Source organism: Patiria miniata, unplaced genomic scaffold (genome assembly GCF_015706575.1).
Source record: "Patiria miniata isolate m_02_andy unplaced genomic scaffold, ASM1570657v1 HiC_scaffold_13, whole genome shotgun sequence".
Taxonomy (NCBI): Eukaryota; Metazoa; Echinodermata; class Asteroidea; order Valvatida; family Asterinidae; genus Patiria; species Patiria miniata.
This window is the reverse complement of record NW_024037051.1, coordinates 7,069,400-7,080,547: the sequence shown is the minus strand read 5'-3', so window position 1 is coordinate 7,080,547 and position 11,148 is coordinate 7,069,400. Positions and strand designations below refer to the sequence as shown.

Here is an 11,148-nt window from a genome sequence, read left to right as displayed (position 1 = left end):
TGGAATTTTACAACTTAAGGCCATCAAATATGAAATTTAAACTATATTTCGATTCAAACAATTATTTCTATTATTAATAAATACAAGTATCAATCATTCAATTGAGGAATAAGTATTTCTGTCCGAAAACGGTTCTCAAAAATGAATTGAGGACATGTACAACTAGGGTAAATGACGTTCATCACGCAGCAGACGACTCCGTCATAATAATCTGAAGCAGACGCATTTTTCGCCGACGATGTCTTCAAAGCGTAGAAAGCAAAATAAACCGGTTAAAGCCGCTTTTATTAAAGAAAATGAAGGTATGTATAGAGACAGATCTTGTTCATGTAATTTTGAATCGTATTTTTGCAAAAAAAACGAAGAATAAAGTGAATCTGTATTCCGATTTTTTTTTTCACAAAATGTCTTGTCGACCATTTTTGTCGACTGCACTCTGTCATATGCATCATGCGCTGCATGTCTCTTGACCAGGATTTTCCATGAACAAATGAAATGAACTAATTCTACCTCCATGAATGAACTAACGTTAACGTTTAAGTAACCAATAGGCCTGTGTCACTCATTCCTTTTTCATTTGTCAACATGGTCAATGGTCTTTGTAGCACCTTTTCAGTTTGTATTGCTTGCAATTGACCTTAAATCATGTAAATTATTTTGATATCCAGACATTTCTCAAACATGTCAAACGGGAATCATATTAAATTAGGCCTAGCCTAGTCGTGCTATAGTCATCAGGTCATTGCATTACTGAACATGGGAAATGTTACTGTTAGGTCGGTTTCATTTTTCACAGGCCTGCTAGTCTTGACCCAAGATTTGTCATTCCAAGAAATTTGAGGGGAAAAAATGGGACATGTAGAATTTTGCTTTATGAATTGGAAATTCTGAAAGGTCACGCACAGTCCCCTGAATCCTTTGCGTGCAAAACGGTAAGTTACATAAACATAGGGTTGAGGTAAGTGACTTTATTCATGTTGGTTTGTGAATTGGATCACTACTCACAAAGCTTTATAAAGTGCACTTGCTAAAATTTCAACAGACTTTTAAATTGTTCTTCTTGGAATCTGGCAACTGATTAACAGATACTGGAACTTGTTCATTCGGACCCAATATTTGTTTTCTTTTAAAAATTGGACAAAGTTTGGAATGGAAAATTTATTTAGATTATTTCAATTTTCATCCATTTTCTCCCAATGCTTGCCTTTTTGATGGATCTCCAGGAAGTCATTTGGAAACAAATCCACCGACCACAAGGAGCCGGAGCAGGAGAAGAGCAGCCATGACCCAGCGCAGAAAGAAACAACAAAAGCAAACCCCTGAGCCTGCAGCACCCCTGAGACGAAGTACAAGGAAACGAAAGAAGAAGCAGTTCTTTTATGCAACAAAGACCAATAAGGCGACTACTCCATCCCCACCCAGATCCAGAAAAGTACATGCGCAGTACCTTCTATCTTACATACTTAGTTTTCAGGAGCAGTTATAAAGAGAATATTTCAAATATTTGTGTTGAAGTCGAGTCCATCACAAGTCTGGTCAGAATTAAATCACAAGTCCTGTCAGAGAACAGAAAAGCTTGTAACTTAACTTGAGACATCTTGTGAGGACTTGTGATGGACTGGACTAACAAACTCACAGTCGTTTGACCAAATCATTCAATCTAAACAGAGGGCCTGACGTTTTAATTATATCAGGATACTTTTCAAATGCCAAATGACAATGGGAACAGAATGCTTAAGAGACAGCAAGCATAGTTAAACAAAGTACAGGGAAGGAGATGCTGGGCGGGCATTAGTGTTGTGCATCAGGTCGGGTTGACCAGGCCAAACCGACCCGAAACATTGTAGAGATAAAGCGAATCAGAACCAAAACCGATCTGAACTCTCTAAAACCGACCCGACCTGACCCGGCAAAAATTCAAGGAAAATCGACCCAAACCGACCGGAAAAAAAAGAATATCTGGCTTGGGCAACTGTGTCTGCTTTTTGTGCCTGAACTTAAACTAAGACCGCGTACTATTTTGGTTGTATTGGGCACAGTGGTTCTGCAATACATATTGCACTTAGTGAATTCCGAACTGGTTTTTTTTTTTTCCTGGTTTATTTTAGCTTTTTCCAGAATGGCTTACCCAACCTGAAAATCACAAACGCAAAACCGAAACCGACCTGACCCGAGAGAAATGATGGACAAACTGACCCGACCCAAAGTGGATTTCGGGTCGGGTTTACACAACGTTAGCGGGCATACAAACGGAACACAGAACAAAAAGGACAGACGGGTGTGTGTATGTGGGAAGGGGGTTTTAATGTCTGAAGTGAATAATAATCTGATTATTGGGAGGTGGCAAGGACGATATTGCTGAATCAGAAGACTTTTTCTTTTCCAAAGTTGAAGTTTTCTATTGATGGTAATAACTTACGGGCGTCGTGCAGGAACTGTCAATGGCAATGTGTGGTGGAGTTCCAATCGAATAAACAAGTCAGGACATGAATAACAGGGAAAGAACAGTGCCTTTGTGACAGTTCATTAGAATAGCTTGTGATTAGAGACTGAATGACTTTTGATGACTTGTAACTCTTGTAACAACTCAGTTGACAAGGTCAAGATGCATTGCATGTGCTCCCAGTTTTGCTTGTGGGCTGCCACAGATTTTCACCAAAAACATGCAGCGTTTTGCCTGTTTGGACAAGAGGAACACCCATAAGCGTGGCATGCAACAGATATTGTGCTCAAGTGTCAGAATTACCACTTCGCTTTATTTTTCAGCTAAGGACAAAGTTATATACAGAGCTCATTAATTATAAAATTCAAGTGGTTGACACATAAGATAATCTTTTCACATTTGCTTTGCAGCGGAAGGTCTCGTCAAGCGAATCGGAATCTGATAACGAAGCCAACAGCATCTACTCGTCACAATCAGATGACGAACAGTCAGATGGGGGAGAGTCTAGTGGCTTGGCTCTCTTGGCCGCAGTGTCCAATGCCGACCAGGCACTGGCAAACAAGAGACAACAGCAGTCTGGGAGGGCCAGGAGAGATGCGTCGACCCCTGAGGCAGCTCTGGGGCGTAAGCGAGAGCAGTCAGTCAAGTACAGGGGCTTCTCCGTCAGCAGGATCAGGAAGGGTTCCCCGTCCAAGCGGCAGAAGACGGTCCTGGACGTGGACGTGCTGCGCAAGTTCTCCATCGCAAAGCTCATCAGTCAGTTCTCGGTGTACTCCTCCATGAAGGTGCCCAAGGATGCCTTCAGCACCACTGTCAGACACTCCTACACCTGCACCATGCTGCCCGGTATCTGCAATGAGAAGTTTTGCGGCCTCCTGGCCGACACCAAGAACCAGATCAAACGCCACCTGCTGCGCCACATTGGGGAACTGCTGACCATGACCACACAGAATAGCCCAAGTGAGTACAATTTAGTCTAGATGACTGTACATGTAGTCATTCAGTCAGGTAGAGAAACTTCTATTGCTTACTGATATTGTTCACTTGAACATAAGAAATTTGCTGAGTAAATTTTGAAGTCACACTTCTGTGTTAAATTGTGAATTATCATTCATTTAATTCCATTAGGTTTTACAGCAGATCAAAAGCCCACAAGTGATGGTTCAGACATGGAAGACACGGCACAAGTACAAAAGGAAACGGACATGGTGACCTATGCCATCCCATCAGGCACAAGGCACGTCACTGTCAACCTGCCCAGATCACTGGACATCAAGGAGTCCAGCTACACCCTGATCCGTTCATCGGCAGGGGTCAATGAGGTTGTGCTGCTACCTAAGGGCTGCCTGGTCAGCCTGGCCAGCGTGGTGGAAGAGCTCAAACCCCACCAGTTCGGCAAGTCGCCTCCTGGGAAGTTATCCCCGTTGAAAGTGGAGCAGGACTGGATGGATGAGGAGGTCATCGGGTCTGATAACGATGACGACGGCGATGTCAATGACGAGAACAAAGATGAGATCATGGACGAGGAGAGACTTGTGGAGAACTTCCTGAAAGAGGTCATCCAAGATGACGAATGCTCCATGCGCCAAGTACTGGGCGCCACCACCCAGTTCATGGATTCCAACGTAGAGAGCAACGTCATTGCACCAGAATCCCAGACAGTGGAGTGCGACATTGAGATCCGAACCAAACGGAAGAAATACACCAAGAGGTACGATCTGCCACGGGAGGTTGGCAAGTGCCAAAAGACCACGGAGAGACCCAACAGGAAGCAGGCGTCGTCTAAAGGCATCGAGGGGGTAGAACCCCCACATGCTGACCATAACTATGCCTTTAATATCTTCGGCACGCATGCGGAGGCTGATCAAATGGCGAGTCCACATACAGATTCACGTGGCCAGCCGATTTCAGAGCCGGAAGTGTCAGACAATGAGATGGTGTATCTACTCCCACGGCATCAGGTGAATGCACGCAAAGCTAAAAGACTAAAGAAACCAAGACCTCAGAGTATCAAGAACAAACGAAAGATCAAGAAAGAACCTAAGCCACCTACAGAAGAGGATACCAAAAATAAGGTAACACCAGATTGTGTTTAAATGTTGACGACTCCTCATATCTCATCAAATTTGAGGAGAAAACTGCCGAATAAAGCCCAGTTCATACTCGGCGTTACTCAGCGCGGGCACAAACGCAAACACGAATTTGTGACGTCCGGGCAGGTTTTTGCACTGCCAATTCGCAAAGTTTAACACCGGCACTTTCGCAGTGAATGCTTCGTGACGTCAAATTGGCATCGCATTCGCATGAAGTTTTGATAATTCTTTTTCAGATATTTGCGAGGGAAAGTCCCCTTTCCATTGAATTGTGTCTGCCAACAAGTTTAATAGTGCATCTTTCCAACAGGCCTTCACAGGGAATACTTCTTACACAAACTTGTATGAATCCTTATGAATTTGATATGATCTTAACCATGTCAGACTTTTTAACCACACTTTTTGGCAACACAATACACAACAGCAGTGCTCAATTGTGATGTTGAAACATTATTTCAGTGTTACTGTTATCCAAAACAACAGTGTAAACCACTCCATAGTACACCATACGACTCTACGACCACTTGGGCCCAAAATGTGTCTAACATTGAAGTCGATGCGTAGACGCGCTTTTAAAAAAAGTAAATATTTGTACCTGGCAAATCCCAAAATATGCTACGTATGTTATTCAATGGAGATGCAGGTACATGTTTGAACTCTCCCTCTTGAATTGCACATCTACATGTTCTTCTTGTGTATTCACAGACAAAAGCCTTGGAGATACTGAGCCTCTTGAGCCAGAAGTCCAGGGATAGGAAAGGTCCGTTCACCTGCGAAATCTGTGGTAAAAAGGTGACAGCGACGGGAACACTCCGTGCCCACTATCGCAGCCATGCAGGTAGGATGTCATGCCAATGACAAAGCAAATCTTGGAAAATGGTCTTCATTGTCTAGGGGTGTGCATTTACAGGTAGTACAGGACCAATTAGCTGATTGAAAAAATCACAGGTACCTGGGTTCCCGCTCTTAAAAGAAACCCAACGCCAAACATGCCAAAATTCAAATCTCTCGGAAGTTGCTGTTGAGATTGTTTACAAAGGTCCGCATGATAATACTACCGCATCGGCGCATCTATACAGCAAGATACCAGTACAGTGAGCTTTATTAACTTTACGGTGTAAACTGCAGCTTTCGCGAGCGTCATAAATGCGAAAGATGTTTTGTTTTCCCATGTGGCCTGGTTTTCATTTTGAAAATTCCTCACAAATGACTTCAAAACCTTTTCTTATTCAATGTCTGAGAAGTAACCAAGTAATTTGTTAAGTTGGTTACGGGTACCCGATCCCATAATCTGGAATCGGTTCCTGACATAAACAGTCGGGTACTTGGGTACCCGGCTCCAATGCACAGCCCTATCATTGTCAGATCGCAGGACGGGCATCGATTTATATTTCGGATACTGATTCTGTCTTTGTCCTTCGGACACTTTGTGAGTTTGGAGTATTCAGAAAGGTTCATTGTAAAACATGCCCAGGGGTTGAAGGAAGCTGTGAAGAAAATAAATGACATTTTATTTTTAAGCTTACAAACTATAAAGACACATTGGCATTTTGATTCTGATAACCTTGATCATGCTGGCACATTGGCAAAGATTTCATGTTACCAAAGCAAGTACGAGTTTAATTTTCAGCAACTTGTATTTTGTCCCACCATCCTCTCTGCACAGGAATCAAACCGTTTGAATGCGGCCAGTGCTCGGCCACCTTCACCCGTCTCCACAGCCTCAAATACCACCTGATGATCCACAACGAACAGACCCGCTTCATGTGCGACCACTGCGGCCGGGAGTTCCGGCACTCCAGCCACTTCCGGGAACACCTGCGGCGCCACACGGGGGAGGAACCCTACGGCTGCACCGACTGCCCGCTGCGCTTCAAGACCAGGAACACCTACAAGAGACACCTGAAGGCCAAACACCAGAAGAAGCTCACAGCCAAGGGCATCTCACTGATCATCAAGAAAGATAAAGATTAAAAATCAGGATCCCTAACAAAGGACATTTGAAGCCAAATACCAGAGAAGTATCACAGCCAAGGGCATCTCACTGATCATAAAGAGATTAAGACCAGGAACAGCTACAAGAGACGCCTCAAGGCAAGACAGATAAGACTAAAGGCCAGGATCTCCTAAAAGGGACACCTGCAGACCAGAAATTAAAAGAAACTCACATCCAATAGCGTCTCACTGATCATCAAGAAAGATACAGACTAAGAACAGAACACCTACATAGGACAACCAAAGACCAAACACCAGAGAAACTCACAGCCATGGGTATCTCACTGATTATCAAGAAAGAAAAAGACTAAGCACAGGAACACCTAGTACATAGGACAACCAAAGGCCAAACACCAGAGAAACCCACAGCCAAGGGTATCCCACATATCGTCAAGAAAGATAAAGACTAAGAACAGGAACGCCTACAAAGGACAACCGAAGCCCAAACATCAGAGAAAAGTCACAGCCAAGGTATCTCACTGATCAAGGAAGTCAGACTAAAAACCAGGATCTCCCACGAAGGACACCTGAACGCTAGATGCTCAAAGTCAGTTTTCTATACTACAGGTATCATCCTAATGGCTGGTACATGTACTTAACTATTTTTTTCTACATTTATTTTCAATACACTGGTATAATTACAGGTAACGTTCCGAGTCACACTGATTCACTTAAACCATTATGTTTACAAGCCATAATGTCCACGTCTTCTCGAATGGGCTTTATCCCAAAATTCATCCTGCGAACCATGAGGCTTGAAAATCACAGCCCTTGTCATTTTGAAGTTGCCCAGGTCTCTGCAAATACATCAAGTTTCTTCCATAGTTTATCCGATTTAACAACGGAAGCACCCCTTATTCTGTGTACATATAAATACTGCCATGACTACAATTGTACACATCCAGCGGTCACATTAAAGTCCATGACCAATTTGGTTGGGGAGGCACAATATTTTCAATGTGCCTCCTTTAAAATAAAAAATTAAAAATGAGTACCTCTTCCCATGTAGTGTACATATGCACATTGAAATGTAAATATGTGAATATGTATGTGTAATGTACAGCTGTATCTTTGTGCAAAGAAAACATATAATATGGATATTGATCAATCAAAATATGTTTTTTATTTGTAGGCTTATTTTTTTTTTCAAGGCGGGACTCGTCCCATTCTCTGGGTCAAAAAACACACAAAACATTACGAGGACAAAGTATAAAGCCAAGTGTTACGAGTACAATGTATAGCAGTATTGATATGACAAGGACATTGAATGGGGCAGGATGGCCTTGTTGTCTGACAGCTTGTCATAAGCACAAACATCCACGAAAATGTAAACATCTATGTAAACAATGTAAACTACATCCAAATGAAACTTGGGATTGATAGAAATGTCTCAGTTTGTGTATAAACTGCAAAACCTTCATTTGAACACGGATCCTCTTCACATGGATAAACGACTTCCCCAAATTTCTGGTAACATGCGAGACCCGGCACGCGACTGCAGTCAAATTTCTGACGAGTTTCAACAAGATTTCATGGAGGCTGACGCCAGCTGTCACGGATTCATGACGTGCGCATTGTTCCACATGTTCTTTTTGTTGTTCTAGCGCAGACGCGGCATAGCACGCATGTGGACAATCCGTTCCGTACATTTTGTACACAAGCTCAGATGAGTCGTTGATCCTTGTGTAGAGGATCCGTGAGATGAACTGCAAAAATCTTCTTTTGAACAAATATTTATACTGTTTACTGGGTCCAAACCTTGAAAAAAGAAGAAATTCAAACAAGGATAATTAAACTGATCTTATTTATCACTAATCAATTCTTATTGTCGACATTTTACCGATTCTGCTCTGAAATTTCAGCTAAACCTTTTTAAAACTTTTATTGCTGCAAGATTTATTTATGGACCAGTATTTAAAATTTACAGAGTTAAGGCCAATTAAAACTTTACGTAAAAAAAGCAAAAGGAGTGGATTTCTTGAAGTCAATAACTGACAGTTTCATTCTGCCACTCCATGTTACCCTAACCAATTTGCTTCGCGTCAAAATTTGTCATGAATTTCGAACCAGCCCTTCAGATGAATAATTAGCCCCATTTTGAACAGACCACTTTAGCCATGTGTGGCAGATTTATTTATTAAAACAGTATTTTTCACCAAGTGTATCGGTGAGCAAATTCACTTGTGTACTTTAATAAAATCATTTATCACTGTTTTGATAATTTTTTTATTTTTGGATCAAGACGGACTCAAGTTCGAGTCCTGGACTTGAGTCCTACAATAATGCTTTCTAGTCGGCAAGAGCCAGAAGATGAAGTGTGATGTGAAGTTCTCCTCATCAGCATTTGGCATCTGGCTTCTCAACAACAAAAAAAGATCAAGTTTGTTCATTACTTGGCTTCAAATTTGATTAACCAAATGCAACTTGCTCAGTTAAAGGTATTATATAACCGACATACAGATCCTTGTCATTTCATTGGTGGAACTCACATCACGTGTCATTCGTTATTACTGCCATTCTCACATCACGTGTCATTCGTTATTACTGCCATTCGCGCCGGGGCTCAAAAAGTAATATCCGCCCATGGGGAATGGGAAATACTATTGAACAGTTAGGATCAGTCTTGTTCCATGACGCGGTATTTGTGTGCAAATGCATGCTGGTGTGCGCGTCCAGCGTTGTGCGTATTGTTCCAAAGAGCCCGCGCTACAGCGTTGGGTTCAAACATTTTCGTGAAGGGGTGGTTTGGAAGAGAGAAATACAATTTTCACCAATTTTGTATTGAAATAAAAGTTCAAATATATCAAATAACAAGGATCTATATGTCAGTTTATATAAAACAAATATTGAGTGGCTTTAAATTGTGAAATGGGAGGAATATTATCGCTCGGTAAAATCTGGATTCTTCCAGTTCACTCAGCTTCGCCTTGTGAAATGGAAAAGTCCAGATTTTAATTTACGATAATATTCCTCCCATTCCACGCTGATCCACTCAATATCTGTATAATATACAACATTTGCAAACATCAAAACTACCAAATTATTATGAAATACATGTACCTTACTTGACTGTAAGTAAATAATAGTCCAGCATCCTGTGAAATCATGGCACCAGGTGTGCTGTCATTTTCAAGAAAAGTTGAATTTTTGTATCAATTTCCAACGATGTTGGGGAAAAAAATGACTTTTTTTTCAAACACTGTCCCCATTTTACCAAATTAATCCAGCTAGTCCGGTTCCCTGACCTTACAGTTCCCTGACGTCTATAATTTGCTATGTTTCATTTGAAGTAGGGTCAGGGAACCAGACTACAAGAACAGTATTTTTTTCCTGTTTTTTTTTCAGCATCTATGAACATTAAACAGAACAGTATAAAATACCAACCCCCAAATCCATCCATTTCTGAAAATTACAGCAAAAGCAAATGTTGTACATGTATGTTGCCTTTAAACTTTATGCCGACATTAAATAATATACACTCAAGGTTGGGGCACTTTCTCCAACTGTCTGTGTAAAAATTAAAAATTCAACACCTACAAAAACCGTTTTCAGTAATTAACATCTTTTTAATGAGGCATATGCTCCCTCTCTCTCTGTCTGCAAATATGTACAAAATTGTTAACGATACAAGCGAAAAAAAAAAGGTGAATTAAATAATGAACTATTTCAACCATTCGTGTGCATTGGCTCTTCGCGTTACAAAAAAATCCAAGAGTTGCGTTTTATTGTTGTGAACGAATACGCAGAGACAATTAATATGTACAGTGATGCAACTGAATAATATACACTAGTCAACTATCGTACACTTATTGTAATATCGCCAACACACCAAAACGTGTGAATATAAGTGGGTAAGTTGCTATGGTACCAAAAAAAAATCGCAGTGATTCTCACATTTAAAATACAAAAAAAAAAGAAGTAAAATGCGTTCATACTATTATAAATAAATGCGTCAGAAATAAAACTGTGCAATGTTAAATAACTATTTTTGTAAGCAATGACTATACAAAACATATACAATCCTTTTTTGGTATCGATTTTCATGAAGTAGGTATGTGCCAAAAAGGATAAAAATAAACTAAAACCAATCACACATCTTTCACTATCTATGGCCCTAAATCAGAGAATTGTAACTCTGTTACACCATTCAACACTCCACTTTTTTCTAATGAGTCCGGAGGGGGGGGGGGGACCTTAGAATTTCTCAAAATTTCAAAGTTTTCCAACTCCCGACTCATTTTTCCCCCAAGCATTTTGAAACTATTTTATATCCCAACCCCCCCCCCCAAAAAAAAACCCACAAATTTGGCATTCCATATTTTAAGTTAACTTTCTTTTAAAGTCTTGTGCATGTTGTATAATGGACCCTCCCTCATTCCCACCCCTACTACTACCCCCCCCCCATCCCCACCCCATTCCCATCCCCATCACCCCAAAACTAACCTGTCCTTGTATTACACCCTTTAGCACGGGTTCACGAAAATGTCACATGCAGTAATTTTGGAAAGCCTCGACAAACTTTGTTCACCATCGCCAGCCCCGTGTGGATTACGCTGGGCCATTTCTCAAACCTTGGGTTCGCTACACCAGCTGCGAATTTGGACTCGAGCTGAATAT

General features: G+C 41.2%; 1 protein-coding gene across 1 annotated transcript; it reads left to right on the top strand.

Moving 5' to 3' along the window:
* Positions 1-171: 171 nt before the first annotated feature.
* LOC119721162 lies at positions 172-7,343 on the top strand. The gene is made up of 6 exons (XM_038191029.1): positions 172-302; positions 1,224-1,432; positions 2,854-3,403; positions 3,572-4,518; positions 5,242-5,374; positions 6,203-7,343. Exons 1-6 carry the CDS (start codon positions 239-241, stop codon positions 6,508-6,510), a joined length of 2,211 nt encoding a protein of 736 aa, XP_038046957.1. The 5' UTR covers positions 172-238; the 3' UTR covers positions 6,511-7,343.
* Positions 7,344-11,148: the final 3,805 nt, after the last annotated feature.

Coding starts and splice junctions, on each gene's coding strand:
- LOC119721162 (XM_038191029.1), top strand. CDS start 239: ATGTCTTCAAAGCGTAGAAAGCAAAATAAACCGGTTAAAGCCGCTTTT. Junction 303..1,223: donor TTTTATTAAAGAAAATGAAG/GTATGTATAGAG, acceptor ATGGATCTCCAG/GAAGTCATTTGGAAACAAAT. Junction 1,433..2,853: donor CCCCACCCAGATCCAGAAAA/GTACATGCGCAG, acceptor TTTGCTTTGCAG/CGGAAGGTCTCGTCAAGCGA.